Source organism: Crocuta crocuta, unplaced genomic scaffold, assembly GCF_008692635.1.
Source record: "Crocuta crocuta isolate KB4526 unplaced genomic scaffold, BGI_CrCroc_1.0 scaffold153, whole genome shotgun sequence".
Classification (NCBI taxonomy): Eukaryota; Metazoa; Chordata; class Mammalia; order Carnivora; family Hyaenidae; genus Crocuta; species Crocuta crocuta.
This window is the reverse complement of record NW_027529525.1, coordinates 1,411,886-1,438,644: the sequence shown is the minus strand read 5'-3', so window position 1 is coordinate 1,438,644 and position 26,759 is coordinate 1,411,886. Positions and strand designations below refer to the sequence as shown.

At 33.2% G+C, this 26,759-nt stretch overlaps 1 protein-coding gene across 1 annotated transcript in view; it reads left to right on the top strand.

The window, feature by feature from the left end:
* The first annotated feature begins 9,684 nt into the window (after positions 1-9,684).
* The window catches only part of SLC4A10 (solute carrier family 4 member 10), a 203,480-nt gene continuing 186,405 nt past the window's right edge, over positions 9,685-26,759 (top strand). Inside the window, exon 1 of the mRNA XM_077760991.1 lies at positions 9,685-9,765. Coding sequence (XP_077617117.1) covers positions 9,685-9,765 — 81 coding nt within the window. The remainder of the gene's footprint in view (positions 9,766-26,759) is intronic.

Here is a 26,759-nt window from a genome sequence, read left to right as displayed (position 1 = left end):
TATGTTTGCACTGTTATTACCTGTGCACTTCCTCCCCCACCCCCAAATGTATTTCAAGTTGCCCAAGGCCAGATCCATATTTTACTTTTTATAGACCTCATAGTGCTAAGGCAGCACACAATAAAATGAGTGCAAATCAGAAAGTATAGCAGATTGTTTAAAAAATAGAAGAAAAAAAGGAATAGAGCCTTTCTGTTTCTGTGTATACTTTCTTATAGGAAGAGATTTATTTTAGAAGAAAAGGAAAACCGAACATTGTAAGGGCAAAGAACTCCAGAGAGAAACATGGAAACACAGCAAACTGTTTTGTTGTGACTGTGACCAGAATTATTCAGATTCTTGTTTGATCTGAGCTTGCTACTTCACTTACTTAATTTGAAACAGGATTTAAAACCTTCTTAACCCCATTTGAAACTTAAAAGTAACCTTCAATCAACAGAAAATAAATTTGCAGAATTTCTCTTTATACAGGTAATTGTTTTAGTTTAAAATTACTGCTGGATGTAAATGATATTGAGATAGCTTACCATTATGGCCTTTAGACTAGATTTCAATAATCTGTTTAAATCTCCATGTATCTATACACAAAAAGAATCAAATGTGAAATTGTAAGCAAAAATATTTCTGTATGTGAATATGATGTAGGAATTTTTGTCCTCTGTGTAATAATGGTAAGATAATTGAAGTTCGATAAAATGGAGACTGAATAAATATTATAATTTTCAGATAGAGAGAAATTAAGAATCCTAAGGTCAGTTGAGTGGAGAAGAGTTTTTCTTCCTTCCCTATTTCTGTGTTTCTAAATTTTTCTGATTTGTGCCACAGACTGAAATTGACTATTAGCATACCTGTAATCAGTATTTATTTTGCCTGTTAATTACAAAGTGACTCTTGTTGCTGATGTTTTATTTATACTGCTTTATTTGCTCTTATATACCCAGCCAGGATTGCTTTTGGAGGGAAGGAGAGAAAAGTAATGTTGATGATTTTTAAATTTTATTTTCTTGATGATTTTGTGTTTAGGAGGTATGATTTTGGCCATCCTCTAAAATCCCAGTGATAATAACTGTTAACAATTTAATGGAATTCCTTGAAGACTTTTAGGTATATATTTAAAACTACATATGTTTAACAAAACATTTGTTGGCTAATATTTAGAGTTTTCCAAATATTTGCTATTATAAATATTGCATAAACATCATTGCACTTCTTTCTTTATGCTTTCACTCATTAGGACATTTTATAGACTATGTTCCCAATAATTAAAATTTAAAATATTATTATGGCTCTATTTACAGTCAGTCTTAAGGAGCATTCTTTCATTAAATTAAAAAAACTATATAAATATTTAACAGAACAAATATTTGGTGACAGCAAATATCATGGCAGACATTTATTGTTTTTCCTTTGACTGGATTATCTTTGAAACTGCTCTTCTGTTTGCCATAAGAGTACCAGTTTTGAAAGAGCCATCCCCAAACAGGTGTATTATAGTGGTCTGAAAAATGACAATCGGACTTCATTCTTTCATTGATTCTATAAATATTTTCAAGTACGTATTAAGTTCAGGGAACTGTATTAAATTTTATATGAAAGTTAATCATACGTAAGTTTTTGTTTTAAAGAGCTTAGTAATTGAGAATGAGAGTGAAGATAAGGCCATATGTAACTTAAAAAGAAAGCACAGGGGTTTCAGAGAAGGGAAGTTGAGGATTCCAGAGCAGAGAGAGAGAGAGAAGTAAGACTTCTCATGTGATCAAGGAAGACTTCATGGACCACTGTGTCTTCCTAAATTTTGGTCAAAAGATAGGAGCTAGATCTATGGAATGAGAGAGAAGCATGCATTCTAATAACAGCAGCGGTTGTTGAATATTTATTATGTTGTAGGTAGGCACTGGGTGAATTAAGCACTATATATTTTTAATTCCTTTAATCCCCAAAGAATACTGTGTAGACAGGTACTGTTGTTATCTCCACTTTACTAATAGGAATCGGAGGTCCATAAAAGTTTTATAACTTGTAAAATATGCTACACTTAAAAAATGATGGCACCAAGATCTGCACATAATAGCATGAACAATGCTGAAGACTCTCAGGTACAGAAAGATTATTGTGAATGGTGAGCTATAGGATATAGGGGGGACATTGGACAACTAACAGAGAGGGTCACTAAGATAGGAAAGGTCTGTCAGGGTAAGACTACGGAGGTCATCAAATGCTAGAGTAGGACATTTATAGAGTTTTTGACTAGATAGTAACACAATAATTTTAGATAGGATGAATTAATAAAGACTAAACAAAGTTGCTGGATTTGATAACTAGCTGATCATTAACATATTGATTACATTTATTTAGTAATTACCTTCTGCCAGGATTGTGAGGTAAATGTTTCCAAAGTTGAGAATAACGAGGGTAGAAAAATGGCCATTGGATATACTAAGGGGAAAGGAACTGATTATATTTTATTATGTACTTCCCCCTCTAACTTTAGCATATCAAGTTTTAAATGATTCATTGATTCTTCTTTCCACTTTCTTAATCTTTTATATTGGTAGATTATGTTGTCTTATATATTTCACCTTACAAACAATTTTGTGAAATATATAACATTATTAACTATAATTTATTATAGATGAGAAACTGAAATTTGGAGCTTAAGCAAGTTGCTCATGGACTTTAATTGAGAAATTAAAGAATTAATCAAAGTTTGCCTGACTCCCAAGCCACTCTGCTATAAAAGTTGTATTATATATACAACTAAAAAAAAATCTGTCTACATAGTTATCTGGAGTGTCTACATTGCTGTGTTCAGGTATTAAAAACTGTACTCAATTATGTATATACTTTTGATTGTTTTATCATCTTATACCATTTTTCTTTCGTGTCTTTTTGGTGGGGGGGGGCGGGGAAGGAATACTAAAACAAGCCAGCTTTCTTAGGATAAGAGCAAAGATTTATTCACCAAATACTCTGTGTCAGGCAGTGTTTTAACTGCCTCATATATGTTAATTGTGAGGATTATCATTACTTCATATGTAAGGAATGAGGCAGGGAGGTCCCAAGGTCATAGAACTAGGATGGGACATATAGTCTGACTCTATATCCTGTGCTTTAACTATAGACTTAAATGTTTGGCAAATAAAGGGTGGGCTATGAGCTGTTTTAATTTTTCTCTGTTTTTTTGCCATTAAAAATTATATTTATGACTTGTGACCCAGTCTACATTAGAATTAAAAAGGACAGTCCTGTCTTCAGTTCACCATAACTATCACTTTAAGTACAATGTTAGTATTGCCAAGATTACATTTTAATAATGGGTAAATCTATTAGAAAATTTCACTAGAAAGATCGTTATTTTATAGATTTTTTTAAAGAGTTGTATCTTTTAAAGATCAAACACATTGTGAATTTTTATTTATGTTTCCCCCCCATATACTTGACACTGGAATAAGTGGGGCCTGGAGAGAATAAATGTACACACAACAGTATTTGTCTTTACATATGGTACTTTGGAGACTTAATGGTTCTCCTGAGTGGTTTCTTGGCTAAAGGTATGCTAGATAACCATTTGAAAGATTTCCTAAGACTACAAAAATCCATCTTTCTGTTTGTATGTTTTGTGTTGCATATTTTGTAAGAGCAAAATAACATTGCACTAGATGAATGATTCTTCCTCTCTAGATTGATTCATTTCATAGATGTCACAGAGAAAATGTAAACACTAATTTCATATTTATAATTGCATTTTTTAATTGAAGTATAGTCAACACAATGTTAGTTTTAGGTGAACAATGTAGTGATTTGACAATTCTGTGCATTAGAATAGAATTCTATTCTTGCTCAGCACAAGAAGGCTAGTTACCATCTGGCACTATACATGTTATTATGGTATTATCGACTATATTCTGATGCTGCATTGGTTTTTAATTAGTTAGCCTTGCCATATTTTAGTAACGTTTATTCCAAGGTTGCTGTTTTGCTTTACAATCTTAGTGTATGTTCCTTACAGACCAGTGTTATGTCTTTGTGTATCTGTATAGAAACAGGGAAGCTTATTTTTTCTAGGTTTTTGTTACTGTTGTTAGAAAATGTATAAACATAACCGTTTTTGGTTACATTATCCTTAATTTAAGTCTTTGTCTAAATGTATGCCTAGTTTTCATTTATTTTCATATTAACATATTGACACTATTATTCTACATAAAGTTTTATGATAATACCCAGTTCTGGCAAGACAGTGAGGAAATAAGATTTAAAAAAAATTTTTTTAATGTTTTTAATTTATTTCTGAGAGAGAGAGAGAGAGAGAGAGAGAGCGTGAGCAGTGGAGGGTCAGAGAGAGAGAGAGAGGGAGACACAGAATCCAAAGCAGGCTCCAGGCTCTGAGCTAGCTGTCAGCACAGAGACCAATGCGGGGCTCGAAACCCACTAACCTTGAGATCATGACCCGAGCTGAAGTTGGACGCTTAACCAACTGAGTCACCAGGCACCCTGGAAATAAGATATTTTTGTTGGAGAATGTAAATGGATATAACACTTCTGGAGGGTAATTTGGAAATTTTTATCCCAAAACTACAAAAATGTTTATCTCTTTGCTCCAGTAAGTTTACTTATTGTAATTTATTCTAAGGAACTAGAGGATATGTATAAGGCTGTTTCTAGAAAGGTGTTTATTATGCTATTATTTATAGTACTGAAAATTGAAAAGAAAAACCCGAAATGTCAGGATTAGGGATTTGGTTAAATTGTGGTACCTCTATTTGATAGAATACCATTTAGCCATTAAACATTGTTATTGAAAAGTTTTTTCATTTTCTTCATATAACATTGAAGCAGGTGTGAGAGCTGATTTGCCAGAAATGGTCTGTATCAGCTTTAACTCAATAGAAATAGCATGAATATAAACAGTCACACACATGCATATTCATAAATGATAGGCAAGGCACATCAAGAATTTTTAAAGTATTGATAATCTAATAGAAGTAGATTTGAATATTTTTGTTAAATTAGAGCAGAAATATGAGTACAGCATCACAAAGACTGAGATTTGGTGGATAGTTTTTAGTGGAAAGAGGAGGCACATGAGAAACAAGAGTAGTTGTTCAACTTTAAAATAGTTCTCAGAAATTTTTCCTGTATTCATTAGAAAAATATGGACTCTGATGTATATATATGTGTAAAATTAGTCACATTGGGGGATATCTTTTAAAATTCATTATTTTATCTATTTTTTCAATATATGTTTTACATAGTTGATTTTATACCACATAAGTATATGTGGGATTTTTCACTTAATATTCTATAATGTATACTTTTCTTTGTCATTAACATCTTTCATAATATTCAGTGGTTCACATGGCATTTCATTTTTGTTATAATTTAATTAACCTTTTCCTGTGTTCCTATTTTTTCACTTCTTATAATGTGGCACCAAATGTCTTTGTGCATAAACCTTAATCTGCCTTATTTCCTTTGGACAGATTCTCTGAAACTGGATATACTGGAAAAGATGAAATATTAAGAAAAAAATTTTTAATGTTTATTTTTGCGAAGGAGAGAGACTGAGTGTGAGGGGGGAAGGGTAGAGCCCCATGTGGGGCTCAAACTCACAAGCCATGAGATCACGACCTGAGGTGAGCTGAAGTCGGATGCTTAACCGACAGAGTCAACCAGGTGCCCCAAGTATGAAGTATTTTTAAGGGTCTTAATACACTGCCAAATTACTTTGGACTAATTTACACTTTCTATAGCAGCAGTGTATAAAACAAAGTGAATTACTTAGGTTTTTCAGAGATATTCTGAAATATCTTATAATAACTTATTCTGAAATAAGTTATCGTTAAGTAAAAATAAAAATAGATGCTCTATGATAAAAATATAACTTTAATATAGCTAATTAAATTTAATATAAAAAACTTTTGGTTCTTATAGATACATTTCTGAAGTATTTACTATGTTTTTCAACCTATCAAAAGCATATGAAACAATATTAGAATGGAAGTTACCTTATTGAAGATAAAGTACATTATTACAAAGATATAATTAAAAGACATAGTGATTTTATCGTGGAAAATGAACCAGGAATTCTGAATTCTGGCCATGGTTCCGCTACTAACTAACCTTGGACAAGTCCCTTCACTTCTCTAAATTTTAGTTACTTTATGTGGAAAACGAGGGCATTGGATCACATAGTTCCTGAAAGGTGAAAAACAGAAGCTAAATATGCATTAATCATTGTAAAGCTCTTGCTGTGTTTAAGATGCTGATCCTTTATTTTTGATGTGGTCTGATATTCAACAAATCATTAAATACATGAAATTACTTTGATTTATGCTTTTTACCATTTTGGCTCTTTCTTCATTCAGACCAAAGAGTTCCTTTATTATGCTTTGGTTATTCTTCATTCCTTTTATCAAATCTTTGTTAGATTTGTTAGGAAAAAATACAGAAGCATTGTGCTTTACTAATACAAGAATATCTAAATAATACTGCTATGAGTAGCACATTGTATGAATATGTTTTTCACAGAGAAATGGTCATCTAAAAAATCGATATCTATTAATTTTAGTTGGTTAATCCATGTTGAATTACTATTAAATGGGTCAAGTAATAAATTATAAATAATTTTTCCACTTACGTGACTTTGCCAACTAGATGGTAGAGAAATTAAAAACTTTGTATTCCAGATTTCATATTTTTATTGCAGAGATTAAGTGTGTAAACACTGAAGAAAATTAGATTTTATATACTAATTAACAATGTCCATGAAAACAAAGTTTATATCCATGTTATGACAAAATATATGAAGGAAAAACTCAATGTTCTGCTTATTTCTCATTTATTTAGTCATTTATGGTAACTTTGTTATATGCATTATGAGAAGACACAGAAGGATGATAAAATGAACCTTCTCACAATTTTCTGGCTATTTTATAAAAACTAAACATGTGCACATAAGGATAAATAAATACAACAGAGCATGTGATGAAAGTATATTGCCTGTCAAAATGAAATCTGTAATAATATAGGAGGTTAGAAACTAATCTTACATTTCTCTCTCCCTTATTTTTCATAGTAGATTCCCCAATTCTATCCCTTTTAACTAAAAAGAAATATCTAGAATCTATCAATTTCTTTCTATTTCTACTGTTACTACTTTGTTTCAGCCATCATTATCCCCTGCCCAAAAGTATATAACTTGTCTCTCTGCCTCCAGTTTTAAAAGTTTTACACACTTGATTCTATGCCACAGCCAGGGTCTTGTAAAACTGAAAAACTGCTTGTTTGATGGCTTCTAATTCCCCTAAGGATAAAGCTTAGTGGTTTCTAAGCCTTAAATGGCTTCTAAGACTTCCTGTGATTGGACTTTGGCTCAGTCTTCTAGCCTTGTCTCTCCCTTCTGTCCAACTTACACTTCGTAGTCCAACCACCCTGTGTTTGCCGTTCCTTGAATGTGACCTGCTCCCACTCCTCTGTTTCAGTAGTACCTCCTTAAGGTGATACTCTCTGATCCCTAGACTAAGGTCAGACACCCTGTTACTGCTCTTACATTGCTTCCTATTTCTACTGTTATAACAAATCATGTTAAAAATATGTTTAATTAATCAGCTTTTGTGATGGTGTATTATTTGTTGTCATGACGCCTCTAGCACCTATATAGTTTATGACACATAGAAGATGTTTGATATTTTATATATGAGAGTGTGAATATATAAAGGGAGATGATATAGCTTTGGAGGGTCTTATTCAGAAAATACATCTACAAGAATGAGTCCTATCTTGATTACAATAAGAGTAAATATTGCATAGACACAATAAGAGGTTAAACTGTTTCTCTACATACTATTTTTCACCCAAGCATGTGATTGTATACTTAGTGTGGAATTGCAATACTTCACAAGTCCAGTTAGAAGTAATAACTTCTCGAAAGGGATAGTGTGGATCAGGCTATTAAAGAAGCCAAATGTGTTTATTTTTTAAAGAATTGTTTACATTTAAGGTGTAATAAGTGTTTTCCCCAGATATATTGAGATGTAATTGACATATAAGGCCGTGTAAGTTTAAGGTGTATAACATGTTGATTTGGTACATTTATATATAACAAAATAATTATCACTATATTGCACCTTTCAAGTATGTAATACTATAATCATAGTCACTATGCTGTACATTAGATCCTCAGAATCTATTTTATATTCTAAGTGGAATTTTGTACTCTTTGACCAACATTTCCCCTTTCCTCTCCGTTTCCTTCTCCCTCACCCCTCAGCCTCTTAAAGAAGCCCAGTCTTTAAATTCATCTTGACTAGTCTCCATGATAATACATATCATGCACATCAAATGTTCTGAGTGGGAAAAGGGAAAGGATACTGAGTTATTAGTCTATACTTATCTAAGCATTTTCTGTAAGCACTTTAGCTGTCATTAAATTTCCTTTAGTTTGTTTCACAGGTTTTATAAACAAAGTGTTCATAAGTATATAAATGAAGTGTTCATTAACTCAGGCTATACATAATGTGAAGGCTGTCCTAGGATACTATGTTGTACTTGGTGTCCTAATTTTGAATTCAATTAAATTGATTACAATTTTAGCCTATTTTTTTATTTCTAAAACAGAATCTTTTGTTGCATGGTAAAGAAAACATTTCCAATATTACACTGTGTGTTAACGAACTGGAATTTAGTATTTAGAGCCCGCCACAAAAGAAAATATTTCCATTTATAATTTTACAGGATGTTGTTTTCCTGTTATCAGTCTTAAATTGGCGATTCTACCAGGTTGTGATGAAAGAAAGCATTATAAGAAACTTGCTGAAGACAAATAAAATACAGTGAAAAATCACAATAAAAATGCTAATAGCTTACGGAAGTTTGTTTCCTAGGTTTAACCGTGAAATTTTGGAATTTGATAAAAGCCGATTATCTTTTGCATATTAAATGCTTTAAAAGATATTAAAATATAAAAGATATTTTGATTTGAAGCATGTTGATTTAAAGAATATGAGATAAAAGTGAAGTTTCTAAGAATTAAAAGTGAATATGTGTTTACCTATTTATTGACTGTTAAACACAATTTTCAAAGATTATTAGAATAAAAATTATTCATTTTAAGGACTTCTAATTCTGATGGGTTGGATGAGTGATGATACATATGGTTTGGAGGGAAGATTCTTTTAAAAGAGAGGACAATTTGCTTATTAAATCATTATCTAAAGCTTAGTCATGTACGAAGAAAACTGCCTAATAATTAAGAGTTGATATTTTAACATGGTATTTGCAGCAGACACATTTGATACTTAATTATGTAGAACATTGCTTATTTTTTTAAAGGATTGACAAAACCAAACTCTTCTTGGCAAGTGAAATTTTTATAGTAGCAGAAGTGGGAAATCTAAAGGATGTGGCTCATTCTCTGTTTGGATGATGCAGAATTGCTCCAAGCAGTAAGCTTACTGTTTTCAGACAGCATTAGCAGCTTCAGCAAATACAACTGTGTCATCGTCCCTTAATACGGGGGTGTCTGTAACCGCAAAGGGGAGATGATAAACAATATATGAGATTTGATATCTTCTTGATGGCTTAAACAGATACTGATGGACAGATCTGCTGTTTGATGTTTTCTTCACTAGCCCTGAAGATGCTGAAACATAGAGATGGCTGTGATTATCTTTTATAAGACAGGAAATGCAGTCTTTAGGGGTTTCTGGAAATAGAAAGGTCATGCAGTCTGGAACCTGTGAGCCTTTTCAATCTCTAAGTCATCAGGTATGCTCTCATGATTTATGATGATACTGTTAGATTGTAGAGTTCTTGCTTTTTATAGCTCTTAGTCATGTAGAATATATTATTCAATGTGATTGTTTATTATCAGATTTTTCTTAGGAGATTTGGATAAGGGATATTTATAGTAATAGATGCCAGCTGAACAATATGAATTTTAGAAATGCATATGTGTCTGTTTGAGTTCATGTTTACTTTAGGTGTCTTTTTTTTGAGGGGGGGGAAGTGAGGAGTAAGGAAAGAGATCCTTTATTTGTAATTAAAACCAAGGTTTGGGGCTCTCCAGATTTTTTCGGATTAAGCCTGAATACAGTCATGTGCATCTCTTATTTCAAATAAAAATAGCACAATTTGTTCAATCTGATAAGGATACATCATAGTGGGCTGCTTATAGATAGTGAGATAGTAAAATTTTTCTGACTGGAATTTCTTAAGCATAGAAATTGTACCATTGCTACCATTGTAGTGTACAACCACACAGCAATACAAGTTTGATGAGTAGAATCATATTTACCAGCTTCTGGGCTCTAAGCTAATTTCCTGAAATTTATATTGCACTATCTGAATTGTTTTAAAAGGCCTAAGTTTTAATTATTTCTCAGATGTATTGAAATAATGATACTCTTATTCCTCTTAATGTAGATGTCTGCTAAGGCATTTCTTGTAGCTGAAAGCAGATGATAAATCTGTTTTTTGTTTTTGCTTTGTTGTTCTTACAAAGAATGCTTGTGACATTGAAGCTTGTTTCAGATTTTTTGATATAGAGATACTCCACATTAGCTTACTTTCATTTTCAAAATTAAAAGACTTGACTACATTAAACATGTTAATTACAAAGAATAGGGAATCATCACAGCAAAGAATTGGGATTTATATGTCCATTTTATCCTGAAACTGTGCTATTTATTTTAAACCTTTTATTAAGTTATAATGCATTTAGCTTGGTTTTGTTATAGCGTATATTCAGAATTGCATACTTGGGTAAGACACTGTTCCTGTGTTTGTTCCAATTTTGAAGAAAAGGATATTTTATTTTTTTATATTATACATATTCCTTCCTTAGTTTTAGAGGACTTCTCAGATATTTGACCAGATATGCCATATTAAATAAGCAAAAAGAATGTTTCAGCATTTCTCAACATATAGTTTTGTTTTCATGATTTTGTAGCATGATTAGGTTTAATGCCTCATTGGTATGATGCTATAGTAATAAAAATAAGTATGTTTATCAAAAGACAGAAGTAGGAGTCTGAAACAGTGATTTGCTTCAATTAAGGGGTTGGTTTCTCCTTTTTAATTAAAAACACATTAAAAATTATACCTACTGATATTGGCTATAATTTATATGTTATTCAGGCTACTTAGCCAGCTTATATTCTTATTAGTAGGGAAGATTGCCATATTCTTAAGCTTGATTAGTTTTGGAATGATTTGGATATACCTTTTAGTTGCTACAAAACCTGTTTAATCTGTTAGAATTTATTTCCAGTATTTGCATGTATTAGTCACTATGAGTACATTCTGTTTCTTGGCATTGCTTTGGGATTCCTCTAGGTATTGGTTTTACAGCATTCTGCTATTTTTCACTGTATTTATGACCTTTCAAAAGAACTAAACCATAAACATTTTTGGTTACTTTCCTTTAGTGGCATGTAAAGGACATCTCAAGAATTTTGTAAGGTAAAAAAGTTACTGCCTTAGAGTTGTCATTTCTTATACATATTGGAGAAAAAGTTCTCTCTGTTGCTATTGTCAGAATGCATTACCTTACAAGTAAAGATTAGTTAGAATGTCATGGACAGTTAAATTTAATGTCAGCCCTAACCGTTTTACCTGCGTGGCCAGATTATCTTGACCTTTTGAATGGAATTGATTGTATGTCTGCCCAGTAATGATTAGTCGTCTGCTTTTTACAATGGCTGCCTCTGTCTTTACTATTTTACATGAGCATTTCATTTTACATAATAAACGTTTCTAAAGGTAAGCTATCTATAAGCAACGATTTGAGTAATTGTTCAGTTTAGTCAACAATATGTGGAAGCTGAACATTTGCACAATACTGTATTTGACGTTGTAAGAAATACAGGAAAGAAAAAGTTGTGTCTTGCTTTCAAGGAGATTCTGAGAAAATGTACACAATAAGCCATGTTCATGTTTTGAATTGGCTTTTCAAAGATGGTCTGTTACAATCAGTTTTAATTTAATTTATAAACTAATGAAGCCTTGGATGAGTTACATATAACTCATTTTCTTTTCATGTAAGTTTCTTGGTATTAGAGAAATAAAAGATTGTACAATGTGTCCAATTAAGCATTTCATAATTTTAACAGCTGCATTAAATTCTTTTATAATGCATAATTTATTGTACCAAGGCATTATAAAATATTTTTGTATGTTTTATAAGCCATAATTGGCAACTTAAGTTGAGAGTAAAAGTGGATGTAGCCTGTTGGCAGGAAACAGAAGCAGGGACCTTAAGACTTAGCTCAAAAGAGGGATGTGACCAGTCCAGTCTAATTGTGTATTATGGAAAGGGGCTTTGACTTCATAGGGATTAAACTTTGGAAATCCAGACTAGCACGTTCCAGAGCGTTTGATGCTAATTAGGTCACTAGGGAGTTTTTTTCAATAAAATGGGGGAAATGAGAAGGAACTGAGAGAAACTTGTATGGATGTAGGCCTTAGCCAGCTGGCTGTTGGACTTCGAGGCACCACTTCTTTTCTTTTTCATACCAGCATGCTGGCTACAAGTAGCAGGGAGGTGGGTAGAGTAGACACAAAACCGTTGTTTTCCCCAGAATCCTAAAGTGGGACATGCTGCCCAGTAGTGCCTCCAAAGTGCTTGTTTTCTTGTATTAGAGCAAGAGAAAAATTGACACACAAATTCTTCTGATTTGTAAAAGCTAGCTGGCTTAAGTTAGAGGTGGTAAGTATGGTGGTTGAGTATGTGGACTGCCATGTTCACCGGGTTCAGAGCTTAGCTATACCGTTTACCAGCTATATGATCTTGGACAAGTTACTTAATCTTTCTGGGTATCTGTTTGCTCATTTGTAATATAGGGGTAATAATGGTATCTACCTCAAAGAATGGTCGTGAAGATGAAGTGAGGCAATATATATAAAACATTTGTAAAACTACCTGGTATTCATAACAAACATATTATTGCCAAAATTATTTGTTGACAGACATTAGTATGTACATTCTCTGAGCTAGGATGGGCTATCGACAGGTGTGAGTAATAGTAGTCATGTAGTTTAATTTTGTTACCTGTCCTTTGTTCTCCTTCTCAAATATATTCAGTCAAAAACCTATGCTTTATTGAAATAAAGATAGCTATAAAATTGTAAACAAAGAAAGACATCCTATATCTGATTAAATTCTAACATTTATTGACTATAGGAATTGTGATTTGATGAAAAATGTTGTGTTTAAAGGTTTTTGTTTTTTTTTTTGCATCTGCTTACTAGGCTGACTTAAGTTTCTATTTGTATTCTGTGCATAGATTCTTTGCTTTCTTCTATTATGCCAACTACTTCATTCATGACAAATAAGATTACTGGGCCTTAGCAGGTCTTCCTTAGTTGTAGTTGAAGGTTAAAATTTAGGAGTAAATATCCAGATTTAAGAGATATAATAGAGAAGTTATATAGTTTAGACTTAATGACCTGAGTTATTTTTTTAATCATTAAAAATGTCCAGGGGGTCCCTGATTGGCTCAGTCAGTTAAGTGTCCAACTTCAGCTCAGGTCATGATCTCGTGGTTTGTGAGCTTGAATCTGCCATCAGACTCTGCTGTCAACGTGGAACCCAATTTGGATTCTGTCTCTCTGTCTCTTTGTTCCTACCCTGTTCATTCTCACTTGCGCGCGCTCTCTCTCTCTCTCTCTCTCTCTCTCTCTCTCAAAAATATTTAAAAAAAATGTCCAGGACAAAAACCTTCACTGACAGTTAGACACACTTGTTTTATTTGTTTTAATTTTAATTTTATTGGTTAATGATTTTATTCTCGATGAAGACTAAAATGACATGTGTTATAAATACAGTACTGTAGGTGAAGAGACCAATTCAAGTTCCTGTTTGATAGAGTATGTTATTTTGAATTGCTTGTGTTTATTTAATGTAAAAATGTCTATAGTTGACCTCTGAACAATGTGAGGGGTGGGGTGGTGCTGACCCCCTTGCACAGTTGAAAATCTGTGCATAACCTTGACTTCCCTAAAACCTAACTGCTAATAGCCGGCTGTTGACTGGAAGTCTTATCGATAACAGAAACAGTCAATTAACACCTATTTTGTATGTTATATGTATTACATTCTGTATTCTTATAATAAAGTAAGCTAGGGAACAGAAAATGTTGTTAGGATAATCATGAGAAAGAGAAAATATATTTATAGTACTGTACTGTATTTATATATAAAAAAAATCTACATATAGGTGGACCTGTGCACTTCAAACCTGTGCTGTTCTGTCAAGCTCTAGAGTCCAAGTGAGTAATTGGATATTTGGATGAAATATACATGCTTAAGTGTTACATTTTATGATATCATTGCATTTTAGTTCTCTGTGAATTCAGTGGGCAGAATATTTCAAGCTGAGTGGGGAGGGGAGAGGAGAGAAGAGTCTAGATGGGGAGTTAGGGAAGTCTGGAAAAGGCAGCATTTGAGGTAGAACTTGAAGACTGGCAAAGATGGGGAAAGGTCCTTTGGGGCAGAAGAAACAACATGGACAAAGACCAAGGCAGAAGGGGAGGCAGAAAGCAAATAATATGTTTGACTAGTATGGACTAGTTCATTTTGGCTATCGCCTGGTGGGGTAATTCAGGACAACACAGGAGGGTTTGTTGGGACCAGATAGTACAGAGTCTTGAATGTTAGGTTATGATTTCTAAACTGAGAATATGTCTATGCTGATCTACTTATTCTTAGGAAAAAATAAAATAAAAAAAACAAAAGAGCAGCACCTATATTTTGCAGTCATTCTTAGAGCTCTAACCCTCTTGAGACTTTGAAAATGAAAATTAAATTCCTGAGTAGATTTAGTAGTTAGTAGACAAGGTAGGGGGTAGAAGCAAAATGAAGGATTTTAATAAAATTCTCTATCAAAATTCCACGTGAGAGCATTTCTGTCTATCCAGAACCACTCAAAAGTCCTAGATTTCAGATCCTAAGAGACCTCCTGCTTGTCCCTGATGTAAACTCTATTTTATTGGTAAGTAATCTGATTTAGCCTTGGCTTTATTTTTGACATTTCATAGACCAAGGACAATCTAGAGGGATCATTTTAATACAATGAATATACATGTCACTATGGTGAATATTTGGATAATAAGGACTTTGTTTTAGGGAAAATTGGAACAAGAAATTCTGTGTATAATCATGGAAGTCTCAGGGATATTTTAGCTATACTCTTCATTTAGAAATGATAATATAAACCATCATTGCTAAATACTTTTAATATCGCCTTTAAATCTCCTCCATACACCAGAAGCATTTCAGTATTGCCTGTGGTTAGTAAAAAAGCTGGGTAACATCCAAGAGCAGATTTCCTTTAGATGTGACAGCTGGGGTGTGACTTTGTTATCAGACCCAGGAAGATGATATTTGTGCCTGGGAATTGTGAAAGGATTGGAATTGAATACCCTTACTTAGCACATTATCCTTATAAAGTATGTCAGAAGTGAAACTCATGGAATACCACCAGTGTGTGTAAAAATGAAACCGGACACAGTAGCTCTTCTGGCTCTATTTTTAACAGACCCATATAATTGAGAATATTCTGTTTCTTTCTGTAGAGGTCTGAATTACTTGAAAACCTCATTTTCTAGGTCTTGTGAGGTTTTTATTATTAATCCTTATGACTTCACATTGCCTGGGAAAAGGTAATGTTTATAGTAGGGATCCAGTAAAATTTGATTACTTGTTTTAGAATGATAGATTCATTTCTGGGAGAAACCATTAGAGATCATTGGGCTTTGGGTTGCTTTAAAACTTTTAGACATTTAAACATTTTTTTTCCTCAAAAGTAGATAAAAGAAATTTAGTGATATGATCCTTTCCCCACCCCAAGTGTTTCAAAAATGATAATTAAGAATGTAAATAAGAATAAGTTAAAGATAATTGAATATTTCTTTATCAAAATCTTCTTTCTAAAAGGCAAAAAGAGCCTGGTTTCAATGAAGCACATTGCAAAATGTGCTGCATATAAATGTGTACATCTATTCGGATTCCATTTATTCTAAAAAAGTTATTCAATTTCATAAGAATTTGAGTCTATTGCATATTATAAAGGGAGACAGTATAGCATAGTACCTAACAGCTGGAGTTATCAAGCTGGATTCCCTTTGTTGGATCCCATATCTCCACTTTACTGGTAATGTTTATTTTAGGAACATGACTTGATCTCTATTTTCCTCAGTATTGTTGTCTGTAAAATTGGGGTGCTGATGTATTAATGTTTAGATTTCTAATGAAACAAATTGAATTAATTAATGCAAGTAAAGTACTTGAAACAGTGCTTAGGTTAACAAATAATAGTTACTGTAATTACTCCCCACTGGACTAAGTAAAGTTGAGGAGAAAGCTAAAAAAGCCTACAAAAGATATAAAACAAATCCATTTCTTCAAGGAACTTACGTTATGTATACACACACATATACACACATATTTAGGACATAGGTGTGTATCCGTACATACACATTATACTTTAATTATATATGGTATACTAAGTAAGAAACTAAGTAGCTTGCCTAAGATTAAGATTGCCAGCAAAGGATATGATGTTCTAGGATTTAAACTGGAAAGTCTAGCTCTAGCTTCTGGTCTTAACCACTTTGTTTTACTGCTTAGAATCATATAAATTTGAATTAGATAGCCATGTATATGTTAGTATATTCTAAATGCCAAATTGAGAGAAGAGATGTCAAGGCAAACAGACTTCTAGGGAAGACTTCTTGGAAGAGGTGTTAACTGACTTTCATTATACCCTTTTTTGGGTTTCTCTTCCACTACAAATAATACACGTAAAGTCATTAGCACAGTTCCTGCCATAGTGCTCAATAAATTATAGTCATTATTGCCATAATCTTTCTGATAATTTCTTCTTTATCTCCCCTAATTGGTGCAATGTATTGTTTGAAAATCATGTAGTAATGTATACTCATGACTTAAATTACCAACCAGTGATTCTTAATTGTGACTATGCATCAGAATCAAATGTATCGCTTTTTAAAAACATTTAGTCCCCAAGCTTATCTCAGAAATACTGAAGTCTATGGAGATAGAACCCAGGCTTCTATATTTACAAAAAAGCTTTCCAAGTGAATATCAGAAGCAGCCAAAACTGAGAACTGCTGCTATACATGGTGATTTTAGAATAGAACAGGAGGGGTCCCTGGGTGGCTCTGTTGGTTAAGCGTCTGACTTCAGCTCAGGACATGATTTCGCGGTTCATGGGGTTGAGCCCTGTGTTGTGCTCTGTGCTGATAGCTCAGAGCCTGGAGCTTGCCTTGGATTCTGTGTCTCCCTCTTTATGTACCCTCCTCTCTGCACGCTCTCTCTCTCTCTCTCTCTCTCTCTCTCTAAATTAAACATTAAAAAAATAAAGAATTTAGAATAGAATGGAATTGAGTAGAATAAATAGAATTCCAAATCTGTAATACAAGTAAAGTACTTGCATTCTACATATCTACATTCTAATCTCTGTCCAGTGTTCTAGACATTGCATCTTGTTAGACATCTCTGCTCATCTGTCTTACAAACACCTCAAACTTGGTATGTCCCAAACCAACTTACCATCTTCTCTTTAAAACCTTTGTCTTCCATAGCATGATGACCTGATAATTTTTTTCAACTTTTTTTTTTTTTTTTAATCCTAACCTTACACCCAGTTACTCACCAAGTTATGTAGATTCTTTCTCTTAGGGAATCTAAAGTTTACCCTTTCTTTCCATAGTCTTGACCTTGGTGTGATTTCATATTCATTTTTCACCTGGACTATTGTAATCATTTCTTAACTGAGATTTCTTTTTGTTCCTGCTTCCCATCCCCAAAGTAACCTACTCATCATCATTCAGCTGCCTTAGTACTCTTTCCAGAATGCAAATCAGGGACTGGCGTTTGCTTACTTAAATTCATTCTAGGGCCCTCCATTACCTTCAATATAATTTTCAGAAAATTATCAGAAAATGAGAACATACAGTATTTGTCTTTCTCTGACTGACTTATTTCACCTGGCATAATGCCCTCACTCCTGGGGTATAACTCAGTGGTAGAACATTTGACTACGTAATGCCCTCAGTCCATCCAACAACATATGCTGTCACAAATGGCAAGATTTCCTTCTTTCTCCTGACTGAATAATATTCCACCATATTTTACCCACTAACCTATGTTGGACTTTTAGGTTATTTCCCTGTCTTGGATATTATGAATAATGTGACAGTGAACATAGGAGTGCAGATATTTCTTTGAAATCATGATTTTATTTCTTTGGGATATATACCTGGAAGTGAAATTACTGCATCATATGGTAGTTCTATTTGTAATTTGAGGAATGAGGAAGTGACCTTTAAACTTAACCATCTTTAATTAAACTTAGTCTACATTCTGTTAGTTAGATAGAGACAGACTCTCAAATCTTTAAAATGCTCTCCTTTTTGCCTAGAATGCTTTTAGCCCCTTATTTCTCTTTGTTTTTGCCTGGCTAACTGTTTAATATGCCTCAAGATTTATTTAGATTAAGCGCTGCCTGCAGTTGAAACATTCCTATTCCTTTAGAGTGATTAGGTGGTTTTCCCTAATGTTCCTCTGGATCCCAGTATTTACCTTAATTGAAGCACAATTACATTCTACATTGTAGTCATTGATTTTCCTGTCTTGACTGTGAATGGTTTCAGGGCAAAGGCACTGTCTCATTTATTTTATTTTTTATTATTTATTCATTCATTCATTCATTTTGAGAGAGTATAAGTGGGGGAGGGGTAGAGAGAGAGATGGACAGAGGATCTGAAGTGGGCTCTGTACTGTCAACACAGAGCCCAATGTGGAATCAAACTCACGAACCCCACGAGATCATGACCTAAGCTGAAGTCGGACCCTTAACCAACTGAACCACTTAGGCGCCTCTCTTATTTCTTTAAAGCTAACACAAATACACTGCCTGGCACGTGGTAACTACTTAATACATTTTTGCTGAATAACAAAATAGGGAATTAGTATGAAAAGTTCATGGAAAAATAAGGCTTAGGTTATTTAGGACACCATTAGAAATTTATATTACCTGAGGTACATAAATAGGGTTGAATCAGACTGAAGTATTTTAAAGTTAAAGTAAGGAATTTTAGATTTTATGAATAACTAATATAATGTCTTTGCAGTATAGCATATTGGTTAAGAGTATTGACCTGGCTTCAAACTGGTCTCTAGCCCTTAATAGCTGAGGGCTCTGGGAAAGTTTCAGAGCCTCTTTAAGTCGCAGAATACTCATCAGTTTTTAAAGATTTCTGACTAAATGTCTGTAAAGTTCTAGCACTGTGTCTGGCACATTGCAAACCTTACAAAACCTTTGTTTTGGTTGTTGTTAGTTCTTATTACTACAATTATAAGTAGCACTGAGAAAAGTCGGACAGCCAGGGACTAACAGTTTCAGGATGTAGAGGTAGAATTATCTAGTGATTGACCATTCAAATGGCCATCAGAAAAACCAAAACTTAAGTTTTATTCTGGCTCTACTATTGTCTTGCTGGAAAAGTTGAATGTATCTTATTTCCCCCATACAAAAAAATTACAGTAAAAGTCACAGTACTAATGCTTTCTTCACCAGGATGTTATAATCGTTTGGGATAGCTAAAGAAAAAAAAACCTGTCATATTAAAGACTGGGGATTAATACCTTTTGAAGTCACTGATATCACCCTGCTTTTGTTCAAGTTGTGCCTTTTTCCTGGAATGCTCTTTTTATTCACCTCAATGATCCTATTTGTCCTTTAAGATTCAGTTTAAGCATTAGTTAGTGGTATTATTTCATTCTCACAAATAGTAATAGAGCTCCAAAATGGGAACAAAAATGAAACAAATAGATTGAAGTCCTAGGGAGGCAGGTTTTTGGTCTCATTCACTCAGTCAATTATAAACATAATCATTTATTTAATTAATAATCATCAATTAATATATTAATATATAATTATATAATTTTGTGAGTGAATAAATCTGAATGAATGAGATCAAAGTCTGTCTTGCCATGATTTCATCTCATTTGTTTTATATAGATAGATGATAGATAGATCGAGCCTGAGAATACAGAGGTGGTCTTATAATACAATATCTCTAAACATTGTAAGTTTCTGAAGATGGAGAAACTTACATAGTAGTTAGCTGTCCATTACTGGATTTGTTCAAGCAAAAATCAGACATACTGTGATATTGTAAATGGTATTCCTATGTTGGGGAGATATTGGGTCACATGACCTTTATGAGTATGCCTGAGAAGGAGAAGATTTGGAACTTCTCATTGGAAGAGTGGGAAGAACTAATGCCAATATAAAACTAGAATCACATCTTAAAGCACACTTTGTTTTTCCACAGATAATCTATTATACTGTTGAATATGATTTTAAACTATATTCATAACAAGTAGCAAAAAAGCTGTGAAGGTTGCCACATGGGAAAGAGCTGATATTCTTTTTATTTTTCTTCTGTATGTTGACTATAGTAGTTATGATTAGGAAACAATACTGAGATCCTAAATACAATGATAGTTGATGTATCATGAAGATATAAATTTCTAGTCACTTAATAAATGCTATTATTGGGGCACCTGGGTAGCTCAGTTTGTTAAGCATCTGATTCTTGGTTTCTGCTCAGGTCGTGATCTCATGGGTCATGAGTTCAAGCCACTCATCGGGCTCTGTGCTGACAGGGCAGAGCCTGCTTGGGATTCTCTTTCTCTCTCTGACCTGCAGGCAGGGTCTTTCATAAAACTCTGTAGTTCTTTATAAAATCAGTCATTTCATGACATTTTAAAGTCCTCCCATTTTAATATTTTATTTTGCTGACCTCTTGAGTTCCATTGTCTATTTCTAAATTGTGCATCGTCTGGCTTAATCGCAGGGACTATGAAATAAACCTGTTGACAGATTTGGCTTCTGATTGGAAGGCTTACCATATGCCTATTTTAAAATTACAAAATTGAAGTTCTGTAAAATACCTCTATGACAAAATTAGGAATCAAGCACAATAAAATTAAGCTAGGATAAACACTAAACACTAAATACCTGGCTACAAAACACTGTTTCACATATGAATTAGAGCTTTTTGCCATAAAGATGTGTTTTCTTCAAAACATAATGGCAATCGGTGCTTCTCAGTTACTTGATGTTAGGATAGTGATAGCTAACTATATCTCACTGCTTATCAATTATTTGATTGACTGAGTTATGAAATATAATCTTTCTGTAGAATTTGAAGTGTTACGTCTTTCTTTGTTCTTCCTATTCCCCTTCCCTCCTTGAAAATTCTCTAGAAACTTAGAGATACATAAGCATAAACGAAGTACATATACAATGCGTTTTAAAGTATTATTTTCCAAGTTACTATTATTTTTTCCAAGTTAGTATTATTTAAGAAAGTAAATTCTTATATAAACTTACATATATATAAAGTTTATATTTTAATCTATTAAAAGTACTTTTATTTATTGGAGATGACCAGTTCATAATTAACTGGATTTTTTTGTAATGTTTCCACATTTTAAAATACAAATGCAACTACTGTGAACTAAATGTTAATGGATTTTCTATCTCAAAATCAGGCAATTTTATCAGGCAATTGTGATCCTTCTCTGATCTTTTTTTTTTGTCATCATGGACTTATGAAAACTGATTATTTTCCTAAAATGAGAAAAGCTTATCTTCATTGTCCTATAAATTCATTTCTTGACTTAGTGTGTGTTCTCCAAACTTAGACTGATTTCTTTCACAAACTTCAGAAGGTGGAGGAAACTGAAGCAGAGATAATACGGAAGCTGTGTTGTGTGATTAACTGAGATTGTGTCTTAACTCTTTGGGACCTGAGTTTTCTCATTTTTAAAATAAGGATCATGGACTGGATGATTTTAGATTCCTCTCAGAAGCCATCTGCCAATTCCATTATTCTAAAATTTCCAGTTTTAAAAATTTAATATTGCCCTTTCTTTCACCTACTTATAATGCCTCAGATGTTGGGGGCATCTACATCCCCCCCCCATTCTTTCCCTCCCTCTAATGTTGACCCTTTCTCTTATTTTCATTGTTTTTTTCTCACAGTTCCATTATTTTCATCCCTTTTCATTTTTAAATCTCTGCTCTCACTTAGCTGTTTCTGCACCAATAAATATCTTCTTTACTATTTGTTTTCTTAAAATTCTTCCTTTAAGACCTTTCTTTATTTCATAAAAAAGCACGTTATACCATTCTGTTGCATTTTACAGGAGTGCTTTTAAATAATTACCCAGTTGTATTCACTGTTTTGATGTAAAGACAATAACTTATTTATCTATATGCTTCTGTTAAGTTTTCCATCAATAAATATGAATAATAAAAAATATTTACATTATGAGTAATTAGATAAAAATCTAAGTGGCCAATACTACAGGAAGGATTAATTAAACACTAAACTATATGACATCAACCGAATAAAATATGTAATCACTAGAAAGTATAATTTGAGGAAGTATAAATATAAAAATGTTATCTTTGGGCGCCTGGGTCACTCACTTCGTTGAGTGACCAACTTTGGTTTGGGTCATGATCTCACGGTTCATGAGTTTGAAGCCTGCATCCGGCTCTCTGGTGTCTGCTAAACCCACTTTGGATCCTCTGTCCCCGTCTCTCTGCCCCTCCCCTCTGCTCATGCTCACACACACACTCTCTCTCTCAAAAATAAATAAACATTTAAGAAATGTTTGTTTTNTGTGGGGATGAGCACTGAGTGTTATGTGGAAACTAATTTGACAATAAACTATTTGTAAAAAAATAAAAAATAAAAACATAAAAAAAAGAAATGTTTGTTTTCTTGTTAGGATAGACTAAGCTATGTTGTAGTAACAGCTCCAAAATCTCAATGGCTTCATACAATAAATACGATAAAATATGGGTTAGGGCCGAGATTGGGAACTTCTCTTCCACACAGCTACTCAGGAATTCAGACTGACAGAGGTTCAGTGATTTTATAGCTGCACTACTGGATCACCTCATCTTTTTGGTCTCTGCACCTGGGAAGAGAGGAGCATGGAGAAATCACACTCACTTTTCTGTATTTTGGTCCAGACATGACACATCATCATTTTGATTATGTTCTTTTGGTCAACACTAGTTACTACAAGGGCCTGAGCAATGTATAATATTCTTCTTGTAGTCCAGGAAGAGAAAGAGGACAGAGTGAAATTGTAAGCACTAGTAATAACCACACTTTAAGATTAAAAAATCAAAGTATTTAACTGCATTTGCATATTTACTTTCTAAAGATTAAAGGAAAATGTAGAAAATTATAAGATTTCAGAAAGAAAGCTTGAATGTTATTTTTTTCTATCTAAAATTTGTTATTTATGTGGTATGTAAAACTTGAGAGAAAAGTGGCTAAGCTTTAAGAAAACAAAGCAGTTTGTGACATAATAGAAGGAACATGAATTTTAAAGTCATATAAAATTTGATTCAAATCCTAACCCTTCCTCATTTTAATTGAACAAGCTATACTCTTGGGCAAGTCGTTTAACCTGTCTTAACTGAGCTTCAGATTTCTCATCTTTGAAATAGGGATAAATATATCTATCTTCTTGAACTGCTGGGAGGATTATATTGGAAAATATATATGTATTAACTAATCCTAATATAGAACTCCCTGGTACTGTTTGAAGCATGTTAGCATGCTTTACATTAATCTTCATAAAAATCATACAAAGTAAACACTATAATCTCTATTTTGCATTTGAGGAAATTGAGGCAGAAAGAACTTAAAGTCACATGGCTAAGTAAGTAGTAAGTATCAGAACTGGATATGAATTCTGGTGATCTGGTTTTAGAGATTTTCTTAGCTGCTATGCTGCTTCCTTTCATGGACCTTGTATAAGTGCCTATTGTTAGCATAAGTTTAATAAACAAGAAATGTTTATAGGTATAAATCAGTTTTGGCTATCTCTATTATATAATAAGTAGAGGGACAGATTATTCACATATATTTCTAATAATTGGAGTTTGGTTCTTCTAAGTAGTAGAAGAAATTCTCATATTTCATTTGAACATCAGTTTAATTCAAATAATAGTCTTTGGTGTTGCGAAGAGAATAAGTATTTGAAGAAATGTAAGAAGTTATCCATTTTCTTAAGAAGTTGATCAGGGGCGCCTGGGTGGCTTAATCCGTTAAGCGTCCGACTTTCGCTTAGGTCAATATCTCGCGGTTCGTGGGTTCGAGCCCCGCGTCGGGCGCTGTGCTGACTGCCAACTCAGAGCCTGGATCCTGTTTCAGAGTCTGTGACTCTCTCTCTGACCCTCCCCTGCTCACGCTGTCTCTCTCTCTCTCTCTCTCCTAGAAATAAATAAATAAAACATAAGAAAAAAAGGTTTAAAAAAAAAGAGTTGAGCAAAGCAGGGGTTGGAGTGCCAACCTGCACACACAGTTGAAAACCCACGTATAACTTTTAACTCCCCCAAAACATAGCTACTAATAGCTTACTGTTGACTGGAAACCTTACTGGTAACCTAAGCAGTCAATGAACACATATTTTTTATGTTATATATATTATATGATGTATTCTTACAATAAAGTAAGCTACAGAAAATAAAATGTTAGTAAGAAAATCATAAAGAAGAGAATATGCATTTATTGCATTTATGTAAAAAAATTAATGTGTAAGTGGCCTTACACAGTTCAAACCCGTGTCGTTCAGGGGTGAACTGTACACAGTTTTACTCATCCTTTGCCTTTTTCTCATTTCCCATTTCTAATCTAATTCCATTCCCCCCCATGCCTAGGGTATTTTTATTTTCTTTCTATATATCCCTTGAATTTTTAGATACTTAGAAAATTTAAGAGCACAGGTGTTTTTGGTGGGTTGGTTTTTTAAATCTAAAGTGGAAAGTAAAGTGGCCCTCTTCATTGGCTTTCCCACATTTTTGGCATTTGTATAGGAAAATCACTTTGCTTAAAGTGGGTATTAAATATAACAAACCATTTTTTTTTTTGGTAAATTACATCACTACTCAGATTTTTCCACTTTACTAATGACATTGTAAAGCATATCACTAAAATACAATCACTGGGGTTAAAGGACAAAAACACCAAACTGATTAGATTTGCTTACTTTGCTTTTTAAGTATTTAAATACCATACTTTTTGTAACTCAGGTGTATACAGAGTATCTCCCTGAACTGCTTGTTTTCTTATCTCTCAAGTTCATCTTCTAATGTTTTGTTTATCTTACTCCTCAGTACCATATTAGATATCTAAAATTATCTTGAAATTATTCTGTTTATTTAATCCATGATGCTTTATAAATATTATTTTACTATCCCCATTCTTTGCCTTGATTTGTTGATTTTGCTTATATTAGGAAACCCTTCTTTCCACCTTCAGTTTGCAAATTTTTGGATATTCAAGTCCAATTCACCTATAAGTCACTACATTACAGGCACTATGAGCTTATTTCTGTTTAAATAATTCATATATTTGACTATTGTGTATGTAGGCCAACTCAGACTGTCTCAATTTATGAGAAGGTGAAATACTTATGTAGTGCTCTAACTTCATAACTCTTACAAAGTTGTAAGGAACAAGTCTTTACTCACTATGAAAAGACTAAAAATTGCTAATTGTATTTTAAAATGTATGTGTACATGTTTATCATTTTCTTATAATTAATACTAATGATATCACAACTCTATAGTATGTCAGTGAAACTATATCAGGATTTGGCGTGTGAGGAATGGAGAACAGTTGGTAAATGGAAGAGTTATAAATGTTATTATCTCAGGCTAAAGCACAGATAGCTACATGAATAGAGACCAAAAATGACCCTTACTTATACTGAAGTAGAAAACAACTTAATATAAAAGAAAAAATCAACTAGGTGGCTCAGTCGGTTGAGCATCTGACTTCGGCTCTGGCCATGATCTCATGGCTCGTGGGTTCGAGCCCAGTGTCCAGCTCTGTGCTGACGGCTCAGAGCCTGGAGTCTGCTTCAGATTCTGTCTCCCTCTCTCTCTGCTCCTCCCCTGCTCGTGCACTGTCTCTGTGTCTCTCTTTTTCTCTCTCTCGAATATAAATAAACATTGAAAATTTTCTTAAAAAATCAACTAGAAAGGATCTTAGAAATCATGAAGTGGATTTTTTAACTCCTCTTATTTTTATTTTCTTTATATTTGTTTATGTCCTTTAGTTTCTTGGTTTTGGATTCCTTCTTGCATCGGAGACATTTTTTCTGGAGTCATTGTTTTTCTTCCTGAAATATATACTTTGAAATTCCATTATAAGGATGCCTTGGTGATAAATGCTTTCTATTTCTGTTTGTCTGAAGGGTGTTTCTTGAATGATAACTGGGTATCCACCTCTAGATTTATTATGAATTTTCCTTAGTATTCTGAAGATTTTATTTTACTGTCTTCTGGCCTCTATTTTTTCATTTGTCATTCCTTTGTAGGTAATCTTTTCTTTTTTCCTTGTTGCTTAAAAATGTGTCATTCTACAGTCTCACATGATATGTGGAGGTGTGAATTGTTCTTTAATTATCCTGTTTGTGATTCATTGTGTTTCCTGAATCTGTGGATTCATGTGTTTTATCGATCTTGGAAAGGTTTTATCTATTATTTTCAAATAGTACTTCTTCATTTTCTCTATTCTTATTTTCTAGAAATCCATTTGTTTATGTTAAACTTCATCATATTATCTTAATTTAAAAAATTATCTATTTCATGTTTTTTCATATCCTTGTCTTTCTATCCTATTTTCTGTGTT